General features: G+C 48.6%; 1 protein-coding gene across 7 annotated transcripts in view; it reads right to left on the bottom strand.

Annotated features, from left to right (window-relative positions):
• SMARCA4 (SWI/SNF related, matrix associated, actin dependent regulator of chromatin, subfamily a, member 4) overlaps nucleotides 1–25,456 on the bottom strand; it is a 69,915-nt gene that overhangs the window by 8,126 nt on the left and 36,333 nt on the right. For 4 of the 7 annotated variants that reach the window (XR_004968161.1, XR_004968162.1, XM_036312787.1 and 1 more), the window contains exons 22-29: nucleotides 24,934–24,980; nucleotides 23,683–23,849; nucleotides 21,449–21,612; nucleotides 18,948–19,175; nucleotides 18,584–18,682; nucleotides 18,250–18,327; nucleotides 17,282–17,500; nucleotides 12,694–12,956 (exon numbers count right to left, since the gene is read on the bottom strand). Coding sequence is in view for 5 of the 7 variants with exons in the window: in XM_036312787.1 (XP_036168680.1) it covers nucleotides 12,694–12,956; nucleotides 17,282–17,500; nucleotides 18,250–18,327; nucleotides 18,584–18,682; nucleotides 18,948–19,175; nucleotides 21,449–21,612; nucleotides 23,683–23,849; nucleotides 24,934–24,980 (1,265 nt within the window). In the remaining 2 variants the exon portion in view is untranslated. The remainder of the gene's footprint in view (nucleotides 1–12,693; nucleotides 12,957–17,281; nucleotides 17,501–18,249; nucleotides 18,328–18,583; nucleotides 18,683–18,947; nucleotides 19,176–21,448; nucleotides 21,613–23,682; nucleotides 23,850–24,933; nucleotides 24,981–25,456) is intronic. The other 3 variants (XM_036312790.1, XM_036312791.1, XM_036312789.1) reach the window with 2 other exon arrangements.

The following is a 25,456-nucleotide window of genomic DNA, read 5'->3' as shown; positions in this document are numbered from 1 at the left end:
TAGTTGATGTTCAACCATTGAGCCATACCGGCCGGGCCCTCCTCATCTCTTTATCAGAGGTGGACACCCCACAGCTCTCCACCTCCTGTAAATAAATCCCAAAGTCCTTCTGACAGCCGCACAGTCCTCCAGGATGGACTACCCATGGCCTCTGATGTCGCGTCCATCTCTACCTCCTCACACCCACGTCAGGGCCCACGTCACTGCTCTCCTAAGAAACCCAGGATCCTGCCCTCACCGCAGCATAAATGTCACCTTCTCCTGAGAGTGCTCTGACCTCTGTCCACCTTGCCCTCAGACCTCTTAATAAAAAAGGAGGCGTGAGCTGTAAGACAAAGGTACACATCTTCAGCACTTGGCTCCCTGAGGTGCCCAAGGCTCCTGGGAGCCTCCCTGACCTTTGACACTGACTGAGCTTGGCTTTTTCTTGAACTTGATGTTACAGGATCACACAGGGTGAGCCCCCAGGCCTGGCAGTGCCCCTCACTGTCATCCATGAGATTTATCCATTGGCGTGTGTAGCAGTTCACTGTTTGTTAACTGCCTTGTGCTCCAGAGCAGGCACCCCCGTGGTCCACTTGTCCATCTGCTGTTGCGGGGCACCAGGCTTGTCTGCTTTGGGATATTATATAAAACAAGTGGCTGTGGACACTTGTGTCTGACTTTTTGGCTCGCATCTCTTGGGAATTTACCTGGGGGCAGAAGTGCTGGGTCACGGGGCAGAGGACATCCAGCTTCGGTAGCTACTGAGCCCGTGTCCACTCCTCCAGCAGCAGGTGAGCGTCCTGGTTCTGTGCAGCTGCATTTGCTCCTGTCGCTCCTCGATGTGGGTGGTCTACGTCCTGCTGTGCATTATCGCTTTGTGGTTTTAATTCACATTTCCACCTTTTCACAGGTGCACTGGGGTCCGACAGCCTGTCAGGCACACCTGTTCATGTCTTTGCTTCCCCTGGGAGTGCTCTGTTGGACATATTTATTGCAAACCCCTTCTCCAATCTATGGTGTGTCTTCTTACTCCCTGGATGGTCTTTTGGTGAATAGATACTAGTGTTAATCAAAGTCTAATTTATCAGTATTTCCTCTTATAACTGGTGTTTCTCCTACCCTGTTAGAGAAATCTTTGACTACTCCCAGGTCACAAAGATATTGCATTTTCTTCTTGGATATTTTCACCTATTTACATGATTGGATATAAGGCCAGTTGCCCTGGTTAGTTTCTGTCCATAGAAGTTACCATTCATCCCACCACACCCAGAACATGAGTCAAGAGGGCAGAGACCTTGCCTGTTTTATTCACTACTCTGTCTGTGGCACCTGGAACAAAGCCTAGTATGCAGCAGGTCCTCAATAAACATTTGATGAATGGAGGAAGAGAGAGTGCAGGGTGAAAGTCTCAGGGTCACAGGGCAGGGCTTGAACCTGGGTCTCACGAAGGTCACCTCTAACCAGGGTGCCTCACCACCCCCAACCCCGTGCAGTCATTTATATACCATCCTGCTATAGAAAAGACTCTGGAAGCAACTACCAGGAGTCCCACTGCAGATTACACCGCAATAGCCTCCTACTTGTGAGACTTGCTCTGAAAAAGCTGCTGCAGACAGAGTTGTTCGGAACTCCATCCCCAGCCCTGCCCCATGTCTGGCAGTCCTGGCAGGGGTGGGATGGAAATGAAGGAGTCTGGAAGAACCATGAAGCTGTCAGGATCAGCCTCCCATGGCCCTAATGCCTCTAGCTCAGGTTGTCACTGGTTTGGCAACAGCAACCATGGCTGTTGCTGACAATCCATATGATGATGAGAAAAATGATGATGTTATTCAGAAAAATGATGATGTTATTCTACCTCTAGATGTCAGCTCCCAGAGCAGGGACTTCCCTCAACCTCGTCACTGCCCAGTCCCCATCACTACAACAGGGACATGATACGCAGGAGGTGCTCAGAGAGACCAAAGCCTTGTCTAATTTTACAAGCCCTTCTCCTTGGAGCTTGAATAGCCTTGGTGGGACCCTTATTATTTAACCTGCACAGTGTTTGCCTCTCTGTGGAAAAGTGCTCTCCCCTACACTAACTTGGGGTTCTGGTGGGGCTGACTATCATCAAGCAGGACCACAGCACCAGCCAGCCAATCAGTCCTTTTCTGGGATTTTCTACCACCAGCCGGGGAAGCAGCAGTCGCTTGTGGTAGCCATGGTTCAGCCATGAGAACCGTGGGAGGAGAGAGGTGACTGACGACTCTAGATCCCAAGAACTAGTCTTCACTAACTCCTCCATGGCCTCCAGGCCAAAAACATTCTGACTCTGCCTTAAGGCTTAGACATGCAGAAGCCAAAAGTCTGAACTGACACATCCCTTTGAGTATATTATTTGGTTTATCCTTAAAATAAAATTATAACTCCTGGAAGAGGAACAAAGAATCAGAAGAGAATATCAGAGCCTGAAAATACAGAACCATGGACTTTCAGTATCTAAGGGATCATCTATCAGTGCCCTTCGCTAAACAGATGGAAACAACCAGAGAGGCTATGAAAGATGGCTACAGACACACACAGAAAATTGGTGGCAGGCAGGACTTGAGAAGAAGTCCCCTAGGCTAAGTCAGCGACTCTACCTCCTATATCATACCCCACTCTAAATCAAGGGTCAGCAACCCTTTTCTGTTAAAAGTCACTGTAAATATTTTAGGCTTCGTGGGCCATACCATATCTGTCACAATTACTCAATTGGCCATTGTTGCACAAAAGCAGCCACAGACTTTACAGGCGAATGGGCTCTGACAGTGTTCCAATAAAACTTTATTTATAAACAATGAAATCTGAATTTCACATCATGAGATAGTAGTCTTTTAATTTTCTCAAAATCATCTAAAAAACACCACCATTCTTAATCCACAAGCTATCCATACACAGGTGGCAGGCCAGATTTTTTTTTTAACCTTCACCCAAGGATATTTTTTCCAAATGTTTTTAGGGGGGGGGGGGGACATCAATGTGAGAAGGACACACTGATTGGTTACTACTGCATGCACCCATACGGGGCAGGGATTGAAACCTGCAGCCCAAGTATGTGCCCTTGATCAGGAATAGAACCACTGAATCAAACTGGCCAGGGCAGATTTTTTTGTCTTTGCTGCTGATTTGCAGATTTGGTTTGCTGACCCCTGGTGTGAAACAACAAAGAATGTAACAGCAATGGTACCAGACTGCTCGGTGTCCTTACTTCCACATCCTCTGACAGGGCAGACATAAAAAAGTGATCACAGCGCTATCCCTTGCGCTCCCACGGTCTCAGGCAGGCACAAGCAATTGATTGAAGATGGTGCTCAAGATATAAGTGGTTCCAGTCTGCCTGGAAGGACTCCCTCAGCCCTGCTCCCCTTCCTAGAGTCCAGTTCAGACAATGTTCCTATGCCATCTCTCAATGACACCTTCTAGACCATTTTCTATTTTGACTCTCAACCAGTGAACTGAGCCAAGAAAGGTCCTGGATATGAGCAACTCAGTATTTTCAAACCTGATTTAGCAAAGTATTTATGTGAAACAAATCTCAGAAGGTACTCGATAAACAAAGTTTGAAAATGAATTGATGAAACACATTAAAATGGAGTTAGTTGTACTAGTATAGAATTATTTCCTAGTCTTAATTTTTGGACACATTACCAAGTCAAGGATATCTTTTTTTTTTTTTTTTTTTTAAATTTTTTTTATTTATTTTTTAAAGAGAGGAAAGGAGAGAGATAGAGAGTTAGAAACATCGATGAGAGAGAAACATCGATCAGCTGCCTCCTGCACATCTCCTACTGGGGATGTGCCCGCAACCCAGGTACATGCCCTTGACCGGAATCGAACCTGGGACCTTTCAGTCCGCAGGGCGACGCTCTATCCACTGAGCCAAACCGGTTTTGGCAAGGATATCTTAAGGATTAGAAAAGTAAGAAGTCTGGGGCAGATGCACTTATTTACAAATATTTACTAAGAGCCTCTACCAGTTGAGCATCCACCTTTAAAAGATCTATTTTGGTGTTAAATTTACAGCTTTGAGGTACAGAAAAAATTCTAAGCATGAGTGAGAGGGAAATGATATTCACCAGTGAGAATGGTATGTAGGCTGCCCTGCATTCCACACTCTTCCACTGCAGAGAGAGGGTGGGGGCTTTGTTGCAGGGTCCGAATGCCAAGGGCTACATGGGCTGTAGGTTCCGATGGTGATTGTCTAGCGAGCTGATAGGTCCAAATGAGCCAACAACACATCTGGGGGTGCATGTCTCAATCTAGTTCAAATATAAATTCCAAATCTCATTTTTTAAAAATCCTGACTCCCCCTCCAAGTAACCCAAACCGGGAAACCACTTAGTTTGAAACACGAATTTTGGAGGCAAGATCTGAGCTTTGAGAGAGAAAGACAGAAGGCCCGGGTCACAGAGCAAGCAGCAGAAGCTGGATCATAATCCAGACTCGCTCCTAGGTGTGGCATGTGGGGCTGTGGGGCGAGTGTCACAGAGATCTGGTCTCAATGTGCGTCTCTCTGCCTATTTCCAAGTCCGCGGCACAAAAATTGAAGCCCGTGTGGGATTATAGAGACCCCCAATGAGATAACATGGGCCAGGCATGCAACTCACACTGGGCCCTTTTCTCAAGCAGGCTGCATTGTGCTGTGGCAGGCGCTCAGAAGACATTAGCTGTGGGTGACCAGGACAAAGAACAGAGTGCCCGTGACAGGTTTATGGCACTGCAGAGAGCATTTCTCAGAGGCCTGCGGAGGTGGTCATGTGAGTGCAGGGAGGCCCAAGGCCACTTTCTGCAGAGCTAGGGGACCATGGACTTAAGAATTGTGCTTGAGCCTTACCCGGTTTGGCTCAGTGGATAGAGCGTCAGCCTGTGGACTGAAAGGTCCCAGGTTCGATTCCAGTCAAGGGCATGTACCTTGGTTGCGGGCACATCCCCAGTAGGGGGTGTGCAGGAGGCACCTGATCGATGTTTCTCTCTCATCGATGTTTCTAACTCTCTATCTCTCTCCCCTCCTCTCTGTAAAAAATCAATAAAATATATTAAAAAAAAATTGTGCTTGATTTTCTGAATTTATCCATGTCAGCAGCTTTGAGTGCTGAGCAGGTAGGTCTATGGTAGAGAGGGCCTCAAGCTCCTTCTGGTGTGCCACGGACTGCAGGATCCCCACATTGGGAACTGAGGGTACTGGGGTCCTCTGGTCTATGCAGAGAATGGGTGGGGGGTGTCTGGGGTCAGCAGCCAGGGAAACTGCCACTGCGGTACAGGGCTGATGGACCACTTCCACACCTACCTAGAGACCTCACACCCACTCTTTCTTCCTTCCCTCCAGCTAATTTTTCACCTTGGTTAACTTATATTTTTAACTAGTTTCACCTCAGAAGTTCAACATTTCTCAATTCATCTTTTTATCCAACTGTCTCTTGGCTTAATTTTAAATTTTACCCTCTTTTGTGATTTCTCACTTACTCGACCGCATCTTCGGACCTTTTTTCCCATCCTTTCCCCCCCATTCATTTCATACCTCCTGTGTTACCTGTTTAGTATCTCCTATTGTCATGAACACCCCTTTTCTGTTTTCCTTGCATACAGGAGTAGCACAAGCTTGACAAAATGCACTGAGCACTTCAGAAGGTTCTCACCTGGACAGGACTCCACGGAGGCAGAAGGGGGTTGAGGGGGAATCAAGGTTCAACCTGTTCACCCAAATCTACTTATTTCCAGAGTCCAGGTATCTGTCCCTGTCCTGTTTGAAGCTTTATGTAATTCTAGTTTTAAGCCCCCTCTAAACCTGTTTTGTTTTGCATGATAAACAGTCCAATAAACAAGGCAGGTGGAGCTTATTCCAGCGAATTCTATGGCAGGCTCAGAACCACAGCACTGCTCCACGGGCACCTGGCTAATCCTCCTGTGGCTCTGAGCCCCACTGGGCCCTCAGCCCAGCCTGCACCCACTCTCAGGCTGGCCCGGGGCTTGATGATGGGATCAGCACTTTTCTAAGACATCTCATTTCGGTGCCTCTCAGGTGAAACTCCCGGCGGGGTGCCGAGCAGATAGCGCTGACCCCAGACCTGGGCCCGCAGGCAGAGCCGCCTCCTCCTCTGGAGACATCCATTCTGGGCTGGGGCCTTCTCAGGGCTAGGGAACCCTGAGGCCTCCCTGCCCCCTACAGCTCCCACCCTCTGCCCTCTCCCCTCCAGGGGCCGGTCCTGAGGATCTTGGAGCCACCTGTAGTGACCTCTCCTAAGAATGCTTCAACCTGACCACCTGTCCTGGGCTTAAGTTGTTCCAGTTTTTCTTGTAAATCAAGGCATAACCTTTCAACTCTGAAGAGTCACCTTCTTTTTGATTCTAACAATGGAGGTGCAGGGGCAAAGGGAAAGGCCTGCAGGCCCTGGGCAGTGCCCATTAGGTCCAGGCCTGGGCTGACGGGGGATCTGGCTGGGCCCTTCCTCACTCAGTGGTCTCTGAGTTGCATGCCCGGCCCATGTTATCTCATTGGGGGTCTCTATTACCCCACACAGGGGCTTCAATTTTTGTGCCGCGGACTTGGAAATAGGCAGAGACACGCACATTGAAACCAGATCTCTGTGACACTCGCCCCACAGCCCCTACAGCTACTGCGGCCTGGGGGTACACAAAAGGTTGTATGGGGCCCTCTGGGGCCTGCCTGCCGAGGCAGCACCTCAGCAAATGCACTTCTCCGGGGCCCCCACGGTATCTGCACCCCTGCTGACTGGCTTCTGAAGGATCAAGAAGCGAAGACACCAACTGGCAGCACTCACAGCCCCACGACTAAGAACCAACCTGACCCAGGAGCCTGCCTGACTTGTATGTTTACGTCTGAAGTGCAAACTCTTAGTTCCAATTTCGAGTTTGGCTGTTGACCAGTGGATTCTTTGATGCCATTTGAGATTTCTAATCATCAAGAAGGCACCTGTGACGCCCGGCACTCTGACTTGACCCCTGTGGGGGCCCCTCAGCTTCCTCTGGTCGGGGAAACCTGTGCACTCAGCCTCCAGGCTGCACACGCTGTCTCCTCTACCTGTGACAATCCTTCCCTCTCCCCTGGCGGGCTCCTGCTGTCCTCAGGCTCTGCTTATGAAGCACTTCTACCTGCGGCCACCAGGGCCCTGGGGCCATCTGTGCCAGCACAGGTCAAAGGCACAGTACTATACTCTCCAGGGGCCCTACTGCTCACAGTGCATTTTCACCACAACCCATTTGAGGCTGCTGTGGCTGTGAAGGCCAGACTCCCACACAACTCCAGGAAGTGCCACTCACAGGGCGCATGGGGTCTTGGGAGGGAGGGGCAAGGCAGCCCTGAATCTGACACATGTGAAGGAAGCTAAGCTTACAAGACAGGACATTCCCTTCATATGGACAAGAATGTAAATACAAAGGGAGTATTATACAAGATTGCACTGGTATTTAAATATAAGTGGGGCATCTTGAAACAAACAGTGAAAAGCAACATTTGGAGTGATGCCAGCTGACGGACGGACATCCCTGCTCAGACGTGCAGCAGAGGCAGAGCTGAGCCACTTCAGGCGAGTCACCGCAACAAGGTGCAACCCTGGCTCCCACCTGTGGTGCCTCTGGTCAGTAACAGCAGCACCACATCCTCCTGCTCCACAGGCAGGCTCCTGACTCTGATTGCAAAAGCTGACATCGTCCTGATATCATTCTTTGGGGTCTAGGAAAAACCCAGTTGTAACCTCAGGCTCTAGATGGAACTCAAGTATAGAATTTAGCTAATTATAGGGTTGTAGAAAGCAATGGAAAAAAAAAAAATCCAAAAGTTTCATTTTCTCTTTTGGAAAGGAGCAATTGAAAGTTTGAGACAAGAAAGTGCGAGTTAGGCAACCTCCAATTTTATTGCACCCCAGTTCCTTGGTGTGGCACAGTGACTAGTTCTTTGGAATCTTCTCAGTGTGTGACATGTAGTTGCAAAAAAATTTATCCCAGAGAGAGGTCTGGCCTTCGCCCCAGGCTCCAGGGAGACCATCTCTCAACCCCCCTGGAGTGTCCTGCCTGATGGGCACATTGGGCCCAGATAGTCTGAGAATGTGATTTAGGGCAGGGGCACTGGTCATATGGTATCGGCTCAACCTACAGAGGGCTGGAGATGTCTGCCACATGGGCAGTCAGTCGTGTCAGTGCGACTAAATTCCAATAAAAACCCCAGACACAGGATTCCCAGCTGGCAATGCTGTGCCTGTTGTTTCATGATGTTGCCAGTGCTGTCTGGGACTCCGTGGGGCGAGGAAGCTCGAGGCACGGAGCTCTCCTGGATGCTGCTCCATGTACCTCTTCCTTTAGCTGGTTTTAATCTGTATGCTTTTGCTGTAATTAATAAACTATAATCATGAGTATAACACCTTTCAGAGAGCTCTGAGATTTTTCTAGAGAATCCTCAAGCCTGAGGGTGGTCTTGGGGACCCCTGAACTCTGCAGAGGTGTCAGAAGTGAGGGTGGTCTATGGATTGTCACTTAACCCCTCAACAGGGTGAACCACGTTGTTGTTTTCCCCATGGTTTCAAATTCAGTTTTTTAAGAAATATTATCATCAGAAATATTATCCATTAAGTAGGTAAACTTTGTACCCAAATGTCTTTGAAAGTATCTGCCAAATGAGGTAACTTTTCAACCAGGAAAACCGCCTGTTTTCCTGAGTTTATGTGCACACTTGATCTCTTCCCGTATGACCACTAGCAAACCAGCAAGTGGACGGCTGTGCTCCAAATTTGAACCAAATGCTTCCCAAGGCCAGGGCATGGTAGCCTCCTTTAATGGTCACACTTGCAGTCCCCCTTGTAACTCCTTTATAGTTCTTTCTTGTCTAATGGAGAACTCCCAAGTTCTGTGACACTATGCATACCAGGGGGATGTGAGATTAAATGTAAACCATCATACCCTCTGATAAGGTGTCCTGCCACGTGGGTCTGACATCAGCTGGGAGCATCAAACTGGATCTCAGAATCCCTACCAGGATCTCAGCATTCTGCAACAGAACAGTCTTTACAAGGGGTCACTGAACCCTAAAAGCTAGTTTTCATTTATTGGCTGATTTTTCATCCAACCTTACACAGAGTGGGAGAACAACTATTTGTTATGGAAATGCGCCATTTTTTGGCGCATGATATATAGCTAAATATGAGACTGAGAAAGGTTTTTCAGTGAGTTGTAGGATGACTAAGAAAGTACACTGATATTTGACATGTTTTGGTTTGAAAATATCTAACGCCCCATTAACAAATTCAGGCTGCCATTTCCAAGTGTTTCTTTCTTTCTTTTTTAAAATATATTTTTATTGACCTCAGAGAGGAAGGGAGAGGGAGAGAGATAGAAACATCAATGATGAAAGAATCACTGATTGGCTGTCTCCTCCACGCTCCACACTGGGGATCGAGCCCGCAACCTGGGCATGTGCCCTGACCAGGAATTGAACCGTGACTTCCTGGTTCATAGGTCGACCCTCAACCACTAAACCACGCCAGCCAGGCTCCAAGTGTTTCTTTTTAAATTGAGGTATAACCTTATACAGGACACTGCACACATCTTAAGTATATACCTTTATGAACATTTTCACATATACACTCAGACTGACAAATATTCCCAAGACCCCAGAAAGCTCCCTCATGGCCTTTCCCTGCCAATTCCCCACCTTGAGGTAACCACTATTCAATGCCCATCATGGTGGATCAGCTTCTGAACTTCATATAACTGGAAGCACACAGTAGGTACTCATTAGTTTCTGGCTTCTTTCACTCAACAGAACGTAAGATTCATTGAAGGAGCAGTGGTATTTCTGGTTTTGTGGCTGTTAGAATTCTGCTGTACAATTGGATCATCGACACATTCTCCTGGAGGTGGACTATATTTGGGCTACTTCATTGGGGGCAGTTACTATCATAGCCGCTGTGGATGTGCTTGTACAAGTCTTTGGTGGACATGCACTCAGCTCTCCTGGGCTTATAATCAGGGTTGGAGTTGCTGGGTCAGAAAGTTCATCTTTATGTTGAACTTTATGTCATCTTGAGTAGTGTGAGGTACAACTGCTTCATACACTCAAAGGAACTGTAGCCATTCTGTTTAGGCATCTCACACTCATTTGATGTTGTTGACGCAATGATCCCCATCACCTTTTCATATGCTGATTGCTCATGGGGACACCTTCCAGAAGTCTGTTCATGCCTTTTGCCCATTTTAAAATTGGGTTTCTTTCCCAAATCTGTGGCAGTTTTCACTATCGTGAGTGTTTTATTTTTTTTAAAAAATATGTTTTTATTGATATTTAGAGAGAGAGGAAGAGGGATAGAGATAGAAACATTAATGAGAGAAACATCATCCTCGGCTGCCTCCAGCACGCCCCCAACTGGGGATTGAGCCTGAAACCCCGGGCATGTGCTCTGTCCAGCTATCAAACCAGCAACCTCTTGGTTCATGGGTCAATACTCAACCACTGAGCCATACCAGCTGGGCAGTGTGTCTTTTGATGAACAGTTGTTCTTACTGTTAGTGAAGTCTTTTATGGGTGGTGGCATCTGTGTTCTGTTGAGGAAGTCTGCCTACTTCAAGGCCACGAAGAGTTTCTCCCATGCCTTCTTCTAGAACTGTACCCTTCACATTTATATCTATTATCCATTTTAAACTAATATATGTATATAATGTGAGGCAGCATCAAGGTTCTTCTCCGCACGGATATCCAAAAGACCAGCATGACTTTCCATAAAGTCCATCCTTGCCCCACTGACCTTCAAGGGTCTTCTTCATTTTGGTAATTTTAAGTTTCCCTCACAAGAACATCATTAAGGAAAAAACATGGGCTCTACTGTTTTTTTTAGAGAGAATCTTTTTAATCCTCACCCTAGGGTATGTCCTTTGTCATTGACTGGCTGCCTCCTGCATGCACCCTAACTGGGGATTGAGCCCACAACCTAGGCAGGTGCCCTGACCAGAAGTCCAATCTACAACCTTTTGGTGCACAGGATGATGTTCCAATCAACTGAATCACTGGGCAGGGTGGAGTCTACTGTTTTCATTGGGTTTTTACACATTCCATATTTCACCTTTTACATTTTTCTTTGTGGAGTTTCTCTCAAAGGTCAAGTTAGCAAATTAGCATCAATATTTTCTTCTCAATATTGACACTAATTACATTTTTAGGTCGAGCAGATGAACTCAAATATGCCTTTTAGTTCATCATTTGTTCCTCTTTGATAAGATTTTTTTTAAAAAAGTTTTTATTGATTTTTAAAGAGGAGGAAGAGGAAAATAGAGAAACATTGATATGAGAGAGAAACATCAATCAGCTGCCTCCTGTAGGCACCCCAACTGGGGACCAAACCTGCAACCTGGTATGTGCCCTGATCGGGAATCCAACCGGCGACCTTTCTGTGCATGGGGCGACACTCAAATTAGCCACACCAGCCAGGGCTATGATAAGGTATTTTTTGTTGTTAATCCTCACTTGGTATTTTTTCATTGGTGTTTTGGGGGGGGGGGGGGGGGGAGAGAAAGAGAAACCGAAGTGAGAGAGACACATCAATTGGTTGCCTCCCGCATGCACCCCAACTGGGGCTGGTAATCAAACCTGCAACCCAGATATGTGCCCTTGACCAGGAATGGAACCCAGGACTGTTCCATGCTAATGCTCTAACCACTGAGAAAACCGGCCAGAGAGTAAGATTCTTTTTAAAGGTCAATTCGTATTTTTTATTTGGATACCAGTCATCACCACCCCCAAAATGTCATGCTTGGTAAGAATCTCTCTAAATGATTGCTAATGGCTCACACCTTGACATTTTCCACTGCTACAGATTAAAATTCTCCCTTACTTTGCTTCACGACTACCTGCAAAGTTATTACTATAAAATCGAGCTGTACAACCCTTGTTATGGAGAGTCATTTGGGCTGGTATGTACCAGGAAGTGGAATAAGACACTGGAAAGCGGGAGCACAAACAGAGTTCTGGGCAAGGTGCAGGCCGTGTACCCCTGGTCACCTTCTGCAGCTCCGCATGCCCACCCTGCACTGGCAGAATGTGCACATTCTCCTTGGAGGGCTGCAGTAGAACCATTATTTTCTTATTATTATTTAAATGGTACTTGTGCTCCACAAACAGATCCACTGAAGCTGAAAACACATACTCTCTTGTATTTGGTGCCTGTGAGGGCAGGGCTCTCAGTGCCTAGAGCAGTCAGCCAACACATGGCGGATCTCCAATGACCCAGCATGAAAACCGGGCTTGTCATGCAAGTATGGGGACAGGGCAGTGAGGATGGGGGTAGTCTACAGAAGGAACAGAAACCATTTCTGCTCCAGCAACTCTGGCTTCCACCATAGTCATGAGTGCCGGCCATGAGATTGGCACCCATCACAGCACCAAACTCCTCTCCTTCCACCTCGCCTCATCACTAACCTCAATCTCACCAGCCACACCTCATCTTCCTGGGGCCTCTCCACCTGCTGTTGCCTCTGCTGGAGACTCACCCCCAGACCTCTTTCATCAGGGCTTCTTGGCCCCCCCACCACGCTTACTTCCCTCTCCCCCTGCTGACACCACCTGTCTGCCTCCTTGTTTAACCAATGACTGTGGAATGGTCTCACAGGCACATGGGAGGCCAGGAAAGGCACCCGAGGACCTGCAGCATCCACCCGCCCACCCACCCACCCCATTCCTCAGCTTACCTGTCCTTATACTTGATGACAGCATCCACGATCTTTTTCATCTTCTTGGTGAGGTTGGGCGGGTTGGGGGAGAGCTTCTCGGCAGGTGGCCGCCCGCGCTTTTTTTGCTTCTTGCTCTCCTCGTCCTTGTCGCGGCTACGGGTGCTGGTGGTCGGGGTGGAGGAGCCGGCGTCGCTGTCCCGCTTGCGTTTTCGCGATGATTTCTTCTGCCGAACCTCCTCTTCGATCTCCTCCAGCGTGCCCTCCTCGATGGCCTTCAGGGTCAATAGTGGTAAAATAGGACAGCCAGCACCGAGGTTGACAAGCAGAGGCCGCGGCGCAAACCCGTGGGTTCTGGCTGGGGCAGGACACACACCAGGGCTCTCAAAGGCTCCAAAAGGCCAAGCAAGGCCAGAGCACACCCCACCCACGCCTGCCCTTCACAAATAGAGGGTTGTACTTTAAAAATAAAGAGTCGTATCTTCACTCCCGTGTAATGGACTCCTGTATCCCTCCACCCAGAGGTGACACTGTTAACACTTCTCTGGACCCGCTGCATCTTTTTTTAAAATTTGGGGTGAAACAGGTTTTAAGTGTGCAGCTGAGTGGCATTAGGTACATTCACATTGTGTGCAGCCACCACCACCATCCAGCTCCAAGATCTCCTTGCCCTTCCCACGTACATGTGCACAACAGAGACAGCATGGAACTGTATCCACATACCATACCATGACTCATGTTTTTGCTTACTATATCCTGGATGCATTTCCTGTCGCTTTTCTGCAACATAATTTTTAATGCCTGTTAAGTATTTTATTGCAAAAAGGGCCATAATTGTTCATGGGCATTTGGGTTATTTCCACTATTTGGGGCAAGTGTGACTACTCCACATAATGGCATGACTGACATCTGTCTTTTCTGTACAGACTACAGAAGTGAAGCTGCTGAACTGAAGGACATCAACGCGTACAATGTTAATTTTAAAATGATCCCGATTTATTCATTCTGAATAAATAATTTGCATGTTTAAAACAAAGGGAAAGGAAGCTAGGTTTCCAGGGAAGCTTGGAATCATAAAAGGAGGGGGGCTGGACTCAAAGGGATGTGCTGGTCATTTGTCTCTCATTTATCAGCTGTGACTATGAAATGGGCAGGGGGCCTAGCACAGAGGACACAGCACTGAACAGAATCAGATGGACACTAGTCAGACAGACTTCCCAAAATGTGGGTCAAGTGCCAGGAAGAAGGGTGAGTGGTGCTCTGATTGTGGAGCAGACCTGTCCCGCTTAGAGGTTCAGGAGCTTCCTACAAGAGGTGGCACAGAAGCTGAGAACTGAAGGGTGGGGGGAGGAAAAGACATCCAGGCCACAGGACAGTATGGAGGCTTGTGGCAGGCAGGAGGAACTGAAAGAAGGTCAGCACAGGGGAGGGCATGTACTGCAGGCCCAGTGGGGTAGGTGAAATACTGTCCCCCGCCCTGGTTGGAGCATCGGCCCAAGCACCAGAGACACAAGTTCAATTTCGGTCAAGGGCACATATCTGGGTTACAGGTCTAATCCCGGCCCTGGTTGGAGCGCATGTGGGAGGCAACCAATCAGTGTGTTTCTTTCACATTGATGCTTCTCTCTCTTTCTGCCCCTCTCCCTCCCTTCCTCTCTCTCAAAATCAATGGAAAAAATATCTTCGGGTGAAGATTAAAAAACAAAAAATACTGTCCCCCAAAATTCATATCCAAATGGAACCTCGGAATGTTATTTTATTTGAAAGTAAAATCTTTGCAGATGTTATTACTTAAGAATCAAGCAAGATGAGTTCATCCTATGTTAGGGTGGGCCCAAAATCCAATGAGGGTGACCTTATGAGAGACAGAAAGGCCACACAGAGGCACAGGGTGGAGGCCATGTAAAGATGGAGGCAGAGAGTGGAATGATGGGGCCACAAGCCAAGGAATGCCAGGGTGACCACAAGCTGGAAGAGGCATAGAAGGCTTCTCCCCTAGAGCCTTCGGAAGAAACAGGGTCCTGCTGACACCTGGATTTTAGAACCCTAGCCCTCCGGGACTGTGAAAGAATAAATTGCTGTTGTCTTAAGCCACCAAGTATGTGGTAATTGTTATGGCAGCCCTAGGAATATCTAATATCTGAGTTTCTGGTCCCTGGGCCTGCAAGGCAACAGCCAGAAACATTCTGAAGGATTTGGGCACATAGGGGATAAGAGTGCCTATCAAAAAAGTAGTGCCCATTACACATCCACTACTAAAAGAGGAGAGTGCCTGTTTTGGGCAAACATATTTATTATTAATGTAAATTTTATTGAGTATGACATATAAAAAGCTATGTGATCAATGGGGAAAGAACAGTCTTTTCAACAAATGGTACTAGGACCACTGGATATCCACAGGTAATAGAATGAAGTTGGACCCTAAATTATTGCTATATACAAAATGAACTTAGAGGATCATGGGCATAAATGTAAAAGCTGAAACTCTAAAACTTGAAAGAAAATATAGGGGTAAATCTTTGTGACCTTGCATCTGGTGAGAGATTCCCAGACAAGATCCCAAAGGATAAGCAGTAAGAGAAAAATAAACTGGACTTCATCAAAATTAAAAACTTTTGTGCTCCAAAGGAAACCATGAAGAAGATAAACCACAGATCAGGAGAAAATATTTGCAAATCACACATCTGATAAGAGACTTATAAAAAAGATATACAAGTGGCTAATAAGCACATGAAGATGTTCAATGCCATTAGCCACTAGAAAAATGGAACTCAAAACCACAAAGAGACACCACTTTATACCACTGGAATGATTAAAATAAAAAAGAGATAATAACAAGTATTAACAAGGATGCAGAGAAATTCCCTCATATCCTGCTGGTGTGAATGTAAAATGGTGCAGCTGCTTTGGAAAATAGGCAGTCCCTCAAAAGGTTAAACATAGAATTACCATTTGAGACCCAGCAATTCCACTTCTAGTATATACTTGAGAGAAATCAAAACACGTCCTCACAAAACGTGTACACAAATGTTCATGGCAGCATTATTCACAATAGCCAAAAAGTGGGAACAACCCAAGTGTCCATCAACTGATGAAAGGATAAAAATGTGGTATATCCGTACAATAAAACATAATTCAGCCTTGATAAGAAAGAATATATGCTACATCATGGATAAACCATGAAAATATTTTGCCTCGTGAGAGAAGCCAGAAGAAGCCAGACATCAAAGGATCACATGTTACATGATGCTATTTCTATGTAATGTCCAGAATAGGGTGACTGTCAAGGGCAAAGGGGAATAAAGGGAAGGAAGACAGCTAAAGAGGAAAGGGCTTCTTTTTTGGGATGATGAGGATGTTCTAAAATTGGTTTGTGATGACAATTTCAAGACTGATAATATAGTAAAAACCATTGACTTGTACATCTTAAATGGGTAAATTTTGCAGTATATAAATTACACCTTCAAAAAATGTATATAAAACATTAGTAGCATATGGCAAAAGGCACTCACTGTCTCAAAAATGTGGGGGTGGTAATGTTCCATGGAAGCTGATACAGATCTGTAACTGGGCCTAAGTTCCCTCATCAGGAGCTTTCTTCTTGGCCCTGGAGTCCTGGGCCAGAAAACAGGACACTACACTCACCCCTCACAAAGGTTTGCCTGGTTCCCTGGCATGCTTCAACGGCCCCTCATGCATATCTCTGTGGGTGAGTTTCCAAGTCTGGGGTTATCTGAGCTCGTAGGCAGGGACCGGGTCCCAGTTAACCCAAAGGAACCCTAGGGTGTACAATCAGAGGCAGCACCTCTCATTCTGGGATGTGGCACTCAGCAGGGTGCAGCAAAAGCCATCACCAACCTTCTGGGAAGAGTTGCTTCAGGGACATTTTTATGAAACAACTTCCAGGTTGGATTTTTTAATCATTACCTCTGCACTCAGAGTCCCCAAACATGGGGAGGGGTCTGATTTATCACTATAATCCCAGTATCCATGCAGTGGGCCCTGGGCTGGGCCCTGACTCAGCATTCTGCAACTACAGCTACAGGGCCGGGTGCTACCTGCTGAAAACGAGTGTTGACCTCACCTCTATTAGTAACTGCGGTTGCAGTCTCATCAGCAGCTCGCTTCCTCCTCCTTCCTCCCCAGCCTGGCTAGGAGTCCAGGTCCTAAGGTGACGTACTTTTGGGGTGATATGTCCAAAGCGGGGCTACCTCACCCCATCAGCATTTCTGAGCAGCTGGCAGAGTAACTGAATGTTCACTAATCTCTGGCTGTGTTTCCTATGGACCGGCACTCAGGAAACCTGCACCATGCTGAGATCGGCAATGTTTTACTCTGACCTCATGAAGAGGTGAACCCTCACACGGAAGAGGCAGTTACATACAGCAGTGAGTTTTGAACTGCTTGGGGATGGCACTGGTGCTCTTTCCTGTCTCTGGTCGGGAGGAACTGAGCAAACCTGACCCTATGTTAGAAGTGTTGCTGTCGTGAATGAAAGCCAAGAACGGCTGAAAGGAACATGCTCAGGTTTTGGACAAAGGCCGAGCTATCGTGGTGTGAGCCTCTCCTCCCCCAGCCCTGCTCCTCGCCGGCCATCTCTGGCATATACCTTGAGCCACTGCTTCTCCGTCAGTGAGTCACTGTAGTCCACCTCCTTGCGGTGGCGGGAACCACGGCCAAACATCTTCTCCTCTTCTTCCTCGCAGGTCAGCCGCTCCACCTCCGCATCGTCCTTGATGATCCACGAGGGGAGCTCATCCTCTTCCATCAGGCGTGGCTTCCGCTTGGGGTTGCGGGCTTCCTCACGCCTGCGGTCCAGATCCATGCGCTGGGGAGCAAGGAGAGGGTGTGGTCAAGGAGAGGCATCAGCACAGGGAGAGCCAGGAGAACATTCAAGGGATGTTGATAAGGGGCTGCTTCTTTGCCTCGGGGACCAATGCCCCAACAGTAGTTAAACAGCAGCTCTGGGTATTGCTAAGGCCAAGGTGGCCTCGCTCCTACGTCTGGCCCTGGCTAGGGGCTCTGCTTTAGGGACAGAGAAAACTGGAAAGGACTGACGAATTGCATAAGGGAGCCGAAATGGGGTGACAGCTTCAAAGTATAGTCTTGTCAGGAGGCACAAAGCCTGCTGGGGCCAAGAGCCCAAACTAATACCATACTTCTCATCCAGAAGCATGAGGTATTGGTGGCCAAGGTGTTCACCAGACCCTTGGCTTTAGACAGTATTAATACCCCCTTAAAGCAAACTTCAAGGGAGCCTCAACAAATTCAAGAACACAGGTACTTGGGGACTGAGGGTCACAAATGAGAAGGATGGCTAGGTGTGTGTCCACTACCCCCCTGACACTCTTAGGACATGGAAGAAAGATGGGTCAATTAAGAGGCATTGTGGGGCCACCCCTAGCTCCATTATCACCCAGGGACTCCAACATCACTGAGAGTTTTTCCTCTGTTTGAAGTCATCAGGGCAGGGCATGTGAACCCCTCCAGGCTCCCAGTTTCAAATGGGTGGAAATTGAGCTCCCTAAAGGTGTGTGAGGCAGAAATGCCACCTCAACTGCCGCCTGTGGTGCTTACCATGAATAGATCAAACTCCTCTTCGTGCCGGGCAATCATCTGATTCACAGTTTCATCGTCGGGCACTTCATCTTCTTCCTACAAGATTTCCCATGATTAGTTCAAGGGTGGAGAGGCCAGGATGGGCGGTGGCCGGGCTCGGAGGCGAGCGGCGGCATCCATGGGAAATGAGCTGGTGGTCCCAGTCCGGCTGCAGTGGATGGCGACCCACACAGCAGCGAAAGGCACACACACACACGCACACGCACGCTCCGTGGGATCAGGGCCCTTGCTGGCCATCTCAGCCGAGAAGCCGAGGATTGAATGGGCATGGAGACTGAACTACCCCTCTCACCTTTAGAGGTGGCTCCTCCAAGTCGGGGTTGACGCCCGCTGGCGGAGGGGCAGTGTGGGCGAAGCTGGCACTGCCGCTGCCCGTGCTGCAGTGTCTGCTCTGTGGATAAATAGAGGACTTCAGTCTCCAGGGCTGTCAATCCAGCGTCTTTCACCAGCAGTTTAGAAAAAAAAAAACCACTTCAAAGAAAAAGCAAGTACTCATCCTCTTTCCTTTCAGCCCACACTCCCTTTACTCCAAAGGGATGCAAAAAAAGAAAAAAGAAAAAAAAAGAGTGCAAAAAAGGTAAAAAAACAAAAATGAAAGCCACTCATGCATTCACCACTCACGCTGGGGAGGGGTTTGGGGCCGGTGCTGCCCTCACCTCGTCCTGCTCCTCATGCTCCAGGATGGCCTGCAGGAAGGCACGCCTCTCATGGCTGGAGGACTTCTGGTCAAACATGCCGGCCTGGATCACCTTCTGATCGACATTGAGCTTGTACTTGGCCGCAGCCAGAATCTTCTCCTCCACACTATTGACTGTGCAGAGGCGGAGCACCCGCACCTCGTTTTGCTGCCCAATGCGGTGGGCTCGGTCCTGCGCTTGCAGGTCCTGAGGAAGAAACACTGGTCAGTCCCGAGCAAGCACTTTAGAGTTTTAAGGGGAGGTCGACCTTGCAAAGCCATTGGGAGAGGTGGGGCCTTTTGATTATTTTGTGCCTGCCTCTTGCCTGGCCATTCTGCTAGTCCCAACCAGCAGCCGCCTGGCCTGGAGTTCAGGTACAGGATCGGGAGCCTGTGCCAGGAAGATTTCATCCTGAGTTCCTGCAGAAGTGTCACTTTCTTAGTGAAACTTGAGAAATACTCAAGAAGATAGCACAGTTTGGGAGGACAACCCTTGGGTGGTTATATCCCAAGCAGCTCCTATCGCAAATGCCTGGGTCCTCCTGCCCACCCCAGGGGGCCCTATGCTCAGCGTGACTGTATCACAGTACCATTAACAGGATGGGGGCAAAGCTGGATAGCATGTTGGCGATGCCTACTTTGGTTGTGGACCCTAGTACTTCCTTACTGTGCAACTTCCTTACAGAGAGGCCCGAGCTCAACCTCTCTGAACCTCAGATCTCACTCTGTTCACACAAGCCACTCTCCTGGCTATTGTGTACATGAGAGGAGCGAATGGGCATCGAGTACTCAGTCCAGTGCCTGGTGTGGAACAAGCTCTAATAAAGTGATAGCCATGACTGCCAACCTAATTTCGATCATCACCCCCCAGCACAGAACCAGGAGGGATCCCACGAAATATTGTGCCAGGGGGCTGGGGCTGTTTGGGGCTGAGCTCAAAATTAGTACCTAATGGGGGACACAGAGGTCACACCTGCTTGCGAGACAGGAGTGTCCTCTCTCCACTGCTGGGCGCCCTGGCTTGGCCAGCATGCTTCCTGGCAGGGCCAGCACTCGATGGCAGCTCCCAGTCCCTGCAGTGAGCTTAGTGGCCTCTGATACTGCCCAGTGTGACAGAGGGAGGACAGGGCTCCACAGGAGCTTCTGCCGGCTGCCTGCTTGCTGACAGTAGAGGCACACCCCAACCACCTCTGGGGAAACTGGCCAGTTGTCAAAGTCCAGGCAGGAACTACTCCCCAAGCTGACAGTAGAAAGGGATGCTAGCAAACACCCAGGGTATTTGTCCATCAGATGGGCTATCATTTACACACTGATAATGGGTGCCACCAGGCTGTGGTAGGAGTATACTCACATCCCATCAGTGGGAAAGAAACCTGGAAGCCTTCTGGAGGCCACTTGGGCAGAAGCAACTATATCATGAAGGGGACACACCCATGAACCAAGCAATCCCACCTCTCAGGGTTGACCTGGCTGGTGCTCTGAGACAGCAATAATAGGGCTCACTGAGGGGGCTAGTGGTCATGCCAAACACCAGAACCCCAGATGTCTGATAACTGGACTTTGAGTTAAAAGTCCGAGAGCCACTGTAAGCTGGGACGGCCAGCAGCTGATTAATGCTCACACAGAGATGAAACACCCCAGCAGCTAAAGGGAAGGGACATGTCCTGGAAAATGCTATATTTTTGTGAAAAACAGAACACACAGATTAGATGCTGGCATACACTCAGAGAAGAGCAGGATGGGTGGGGAAGGGGAAAAATTGACTCTACATTAACTTGGAGTTATTGATATTTACCATTTTTAAAGTTAAGAAAAAGTTAAATATTTGAAAACTATTGTATCTCTAAAATCACATCCTTGCACCTACTGGCACGTGTCCCCATGGAGTGTATACAGGTGAGAAACAGAGCAGCAGAACACAAAGTGCATAAAAGATGACCCAGGTTTTGTTTACAAAAGAAAACAGCCTAGGACTTCCATCATAAAACAGCGACGATTACTGCCAGCTGACAGGAGTGGGGCCTTTTCCATTTTCTGTCCACATGTGTGTTAATACCAGAATTTTTTTTAAATTGATTTCAGAGAAGGGACAGGGACAGAGAAATAGGAACATCAATGATGAGAGAGAATCACTGATTGGCTGCCTCCTGCACGCCGCAACCCAGGCATGTCCCCTTGACCGGAATCGAACCTGGGACCCTTCAGTCCGCAGACTGACACTCTATCCACTGAGCCAGACCAGCTAGGGCCAGGCTTCTTTTTATATATGTAACAATGGAATAAATTTTTGTCATAGCAGAACAAAAAGCTATTTTTGGTTTGAGAAACAGAGGGGAATGAATATAATCTGGGCTTCTCTCCAAAAGCCTCAAGCACTGTAGGTGCTGCTCCCGGGGCCTGGGAGATTTCAAGGAGGCTAGTGGCTCAGCAGGGTCTCCCGGAGCCTCAAGCTTCTCCACCCAGGGCACCAGGGGCTTTTACCTGGTGGGGGTTCCAGTCACTGTCAAAAATGATCACAGTGTCAGCCGACTGGAGGTTCAGACCGAGCCCCCCGGCCCGGGTGCTGAGCAGGAAGATGAAATACTCGGAGCCGGGCTCGTTGAAGGTTTTCAGCAGCATGCCCCGATCTTCCGCTTTTGTGGTTCCTGCCAGGTACAAGGCCAACAGGGTTAGTGAGGTGACTGAGGGGGAGATAGGCAGTAGCAAAGAGAAACACAGAGGAACATGTGCTTTGGAGAACAGAGACTGCACCTACATGTGACACCACTAAAAGCCACTCTCCCCATCCCAGAAGGAAAGAATGAGCCCCATGAAGATGGCTGCGCCTCCTCCGTATAAAACAGGGATGCTGCAAGAACTAGACCAGGTGGGGGCTGAAGCCCAGGCAACAAGGGCTCCCCAGCAACTGACCAGAGGCCAAGAGTCTGCCTTCAAACCTACTGCAATGAGATTTCTTAGTTCAGAGAGAATCGCCTGCATGCAAGCACACAGGTGTTTTATTTCAGCGGCTCATTTCCCTTTGGCAGGACAGGCTTCTAAGAGTTACAGGGACTCTCAGGTGTTGGCCCAGGACAAGATCCTCAGCATCATGAGTACCAGAGAGGCATGTAAGTACTCACGATGCTATTGCTGCCAGCTCAGAGCAGAGGTACCTTGGCAAATTCAGGAGTCATTTTTGGTGATGAAACAAAAATTAAACACTTCCTGCCACTCACCTACAGGTCCCAATGAACAGTTCAAAGGCCTGCTGCCCTCCAGATGTGCCCACAGCTACAACAGATCTAAGGAGGGGCTGAGGCCTCAAGTGGGGCAGGGACAGGTCCAGGAGGAGGGGCCACCTCCCCAGGTGCCTGACCTGCACCCTTACTTTTACCACTCTGATGGTGGAAGGCTCCATTTGTATACAGTGTGTGTCACTGAGCCCCCTTCCTCCATTCTTTACTGGTTTCTATCTGCTTGGCAGCGTCCATGAGAAGTACTAGGGATGAATCATGCTTAACCCACAAAATCCTTATCCTTATGGAAATAACTTGTCATGGAAGAAAGGAGGGATAAAGGGTAGGTGGATGGGCACTGGGGTGGGTGAAAACATGCTTTTCAAATACTGTACAGCCTGTCTTTTGGAGGGTTGGGATGGTGACACAGAAAAGAACGGGCCCTCCCAGAGGATGGAGCAGCTGGAGAGGCCAAGGCACAGAGAGAAGAGTAAGGTGAGACCCATGATCAGATTTGTGTTTTTAAAGGTTGCCCTGGACAAAAGTCCAAGAATGGGCTGAGGAAGGCAAGATTCAGGGCAGGTTCTGGGACCGATAATCATCTCAGCAACCACCAGTCCGTGGTCTGTGAAACCACAAGATGCAGAGTGAAAGACAACACAGCGACATAGAGGTTTGGAGCATGTGGCCATGGAGATGGACTCGGCAATAGGCTTAAAGATTCTGAGTTGTGCGGGGAATGAAGAAACTATCTTAACCATGTTCACCCCAATGGCACTCAAGTTCATTTTTCTCATGAACACCATTCATTCTTGCCATCTGACAGAGGATGGGGACTCCCTCTAGGGCCTCCCTGGCCAGCTGACATGTCACATCACAGGTCCTGCATGTTGTCAGCATCTCACTCAGTCCACTCCTGCCCCAGGCTCCAGTGTGGTGGGGTAAAGGCAGGAACACTGGCCTCCCTGTGAGAGTGCAGGGTCACAGCCAAGCAGTTCCCAGGGTCTTGCTACTCTTACCCCTGCAGCATCCAGTTCCCTCCTCTCTTTCCCACTCAGTGCTCATGGTTTGAGCAGAAATAAGCCTGGTTCCAGCTCCAGGCCTGATCAGTGACAGTGGCACTGACGCCTGGGCAGTGGAGATGGGCATGTGGCTCACAGCAGCCTAATGAGGGCCAGCCCCTGGAACTCTCTGTTGGGGACACTGCGCAGGCAGAAGGGCACCTGGAGAGTATGTCAAGGACAAAGGCACCAAGAGCCCAGGAAAGCCCCTCCAGCATCACCTGAACCCTGGCTCAGCTGTGCCCACAGCAGGAGAATACAGACCTCCCTGTAGCCCTGAGAGCCTGTGTCACTGAGCGTGCTGCTGCACTCACTCCTGCTGGGACACCTAGAGGCTCGGACCTCGTCCTGCCTTGCGAGGGAGGGCACATTGGCCAGAAGCTCTGCCATCAGTGGATAATGAGACCCCTTAACAAATGTCTCTCTTGGTCAGACTCACCATCGAGCCTGAGGTATTTAAAGCCACGATACGCAAAATAATCTTCCATGATCGTCATGAGGGAGGTCATCTGACAGAAGAGTAGCACTTTATGGTTGGTGGCACGAAGTTTAGGCAAAATTCTATCGAGGAGCTCGAATTTCCCTGAGGCTCGGTACAGGTCCAGCCTGGTGAGTGGAGGGAGGAGGGGAGAATACACACAATGTTAACAATGGCACATAGTAGGTGGGCAAAGAAGGAGGCACGGTCCTGTCTCCATGCTGAACTGAGCCAGCCTACACGGGCGGGTCATCAGGGGTAAGGGCACACAAGTGACTTCCTAGGCAGATCCCCTACCCCCATAAAGATTCAGCAAAGCCATTTCAACCCAACTAAAACACACGCAGGCCATCCTTGGTCAAGGGTGGCCATGTAATCATCATCCAACTTGGATACTTGTGAGAAGAGACTCTATTAGTAACTATGCAACGTCTCCTTTTTGTTAAAGAACCAGAAGCCATAGCTCACACTGGAGAGTGCCCACACTGAGCCACACACAGGGCTAATGGTCACTGCAGCTCCTCTCAGTCACTGCAATCTACTACCCGTGGTTTACAGATGTGGAAACTGAAGCTGGGGACAGCTGGGGTTGCTGCAGTGCCTGGTCCAGGACTCAAACCCACATCTGTGGGAGCCCATTAAGCAATTCGGAATAAAAAACGACAACTCAGAAGAATGTTTTACTTTTTGATGTAGTGCCTCTACTCTTGGAAGTGGCTTAGTATCCCAGAGAAATGATGGTGTTAGCAAGGCTGCTGGCAATGGTGAAATCTAGATGCAGCTTCCACACAGAACACCAGGGCTTAATGAAGCCTGGGCTGAACGTTATAAACAATGCCAGGAAAAGCACACCCATGGCAAGGTGGGCAGCACACCATATAGAGGATCTCCCTGTTGGCAGACAGAGTTAAGGCTCAGAATGGTGAAGAAAGCTGGTAACATTCACAGAGCCTTGAGGGAGGTGGCAGAGTGGGGCCTGGAAACCAGGTTCAACCTTAGGAATTCTGCCTTTTGGGATTAATGGTGGACAACTCTCGTGTGGAGGATTTATTTTCTTCTTTGAATTTGTCTATTTTTTCTAAACTTTCTGTCATGAACTTAATGCCTTTGAAACCAAACCAATGTAACAATAGCAACAGAACCAACAAACCATGTGAGAAACACCACCACATGGCCCGCCTGGCCACCCCATACAGCAGGGAAGCTTCTCACCCTTGGACGATGCCACCAGTAAATCCCAGGTGCTCGGAAAAGGACTCCTGCAATGGAATGAGAGACAATTCAATGGGGGGTCGGGAGGGAGGGGGTTGTGGGGTTGTGGGGCGACGGGCAGAAAAGTGCTGCCCAGCACCATGCCTCTGACCCCTCACACCAGTGCTCAGTGCCTGCCCACAGTGGCTCTGAAGCCACAGACGTCAACTACAGCTCTTCTATCCCACCCATGTATGTCCCTTCCCCGTGTTTTTCCAATGAAGGAAAGGTAGTCATGATATAACACTCAACCACCAAAATGAGCACACAAGGAGAGTGTGCACCGGAGACCATCCTGGGATTGCGGAAACAGAATCCTAGGGGCATCAGGGGTATTCCAACAACCCTGAAACATTATGCCAAAACACAAACATATATGTGTGTGCTTTTCAGAAACAAGAATCCAAATTCTTAAAGGGCACCGTGGCCCAAAATGGTATGACCCAGAGACTTCCTGAAGAGGAAAGCTGCTCTGAGTCGATGC

This window comes from Myotis myotis, unplaced genomic scaffold (assembly GCF_014108235.1).
Source record: "Myotis myotis isolate mMyoMyo1 unplaced genomic scaffold, mMyoMyo1.p scaffold_m19_p_6, whole genome shotgun sequence".
NCBI classification, from domain to species: Eukaryota; Metazoa; Chordata; class Mammalia; order Chiroptera; family Vespertilionidae; genus Myotis; species Myotis myotis.
Note: the sequence above shows the minus strand (reverse complement) of the source record. Positions and strands in the feature narration are given on the sequence as shown.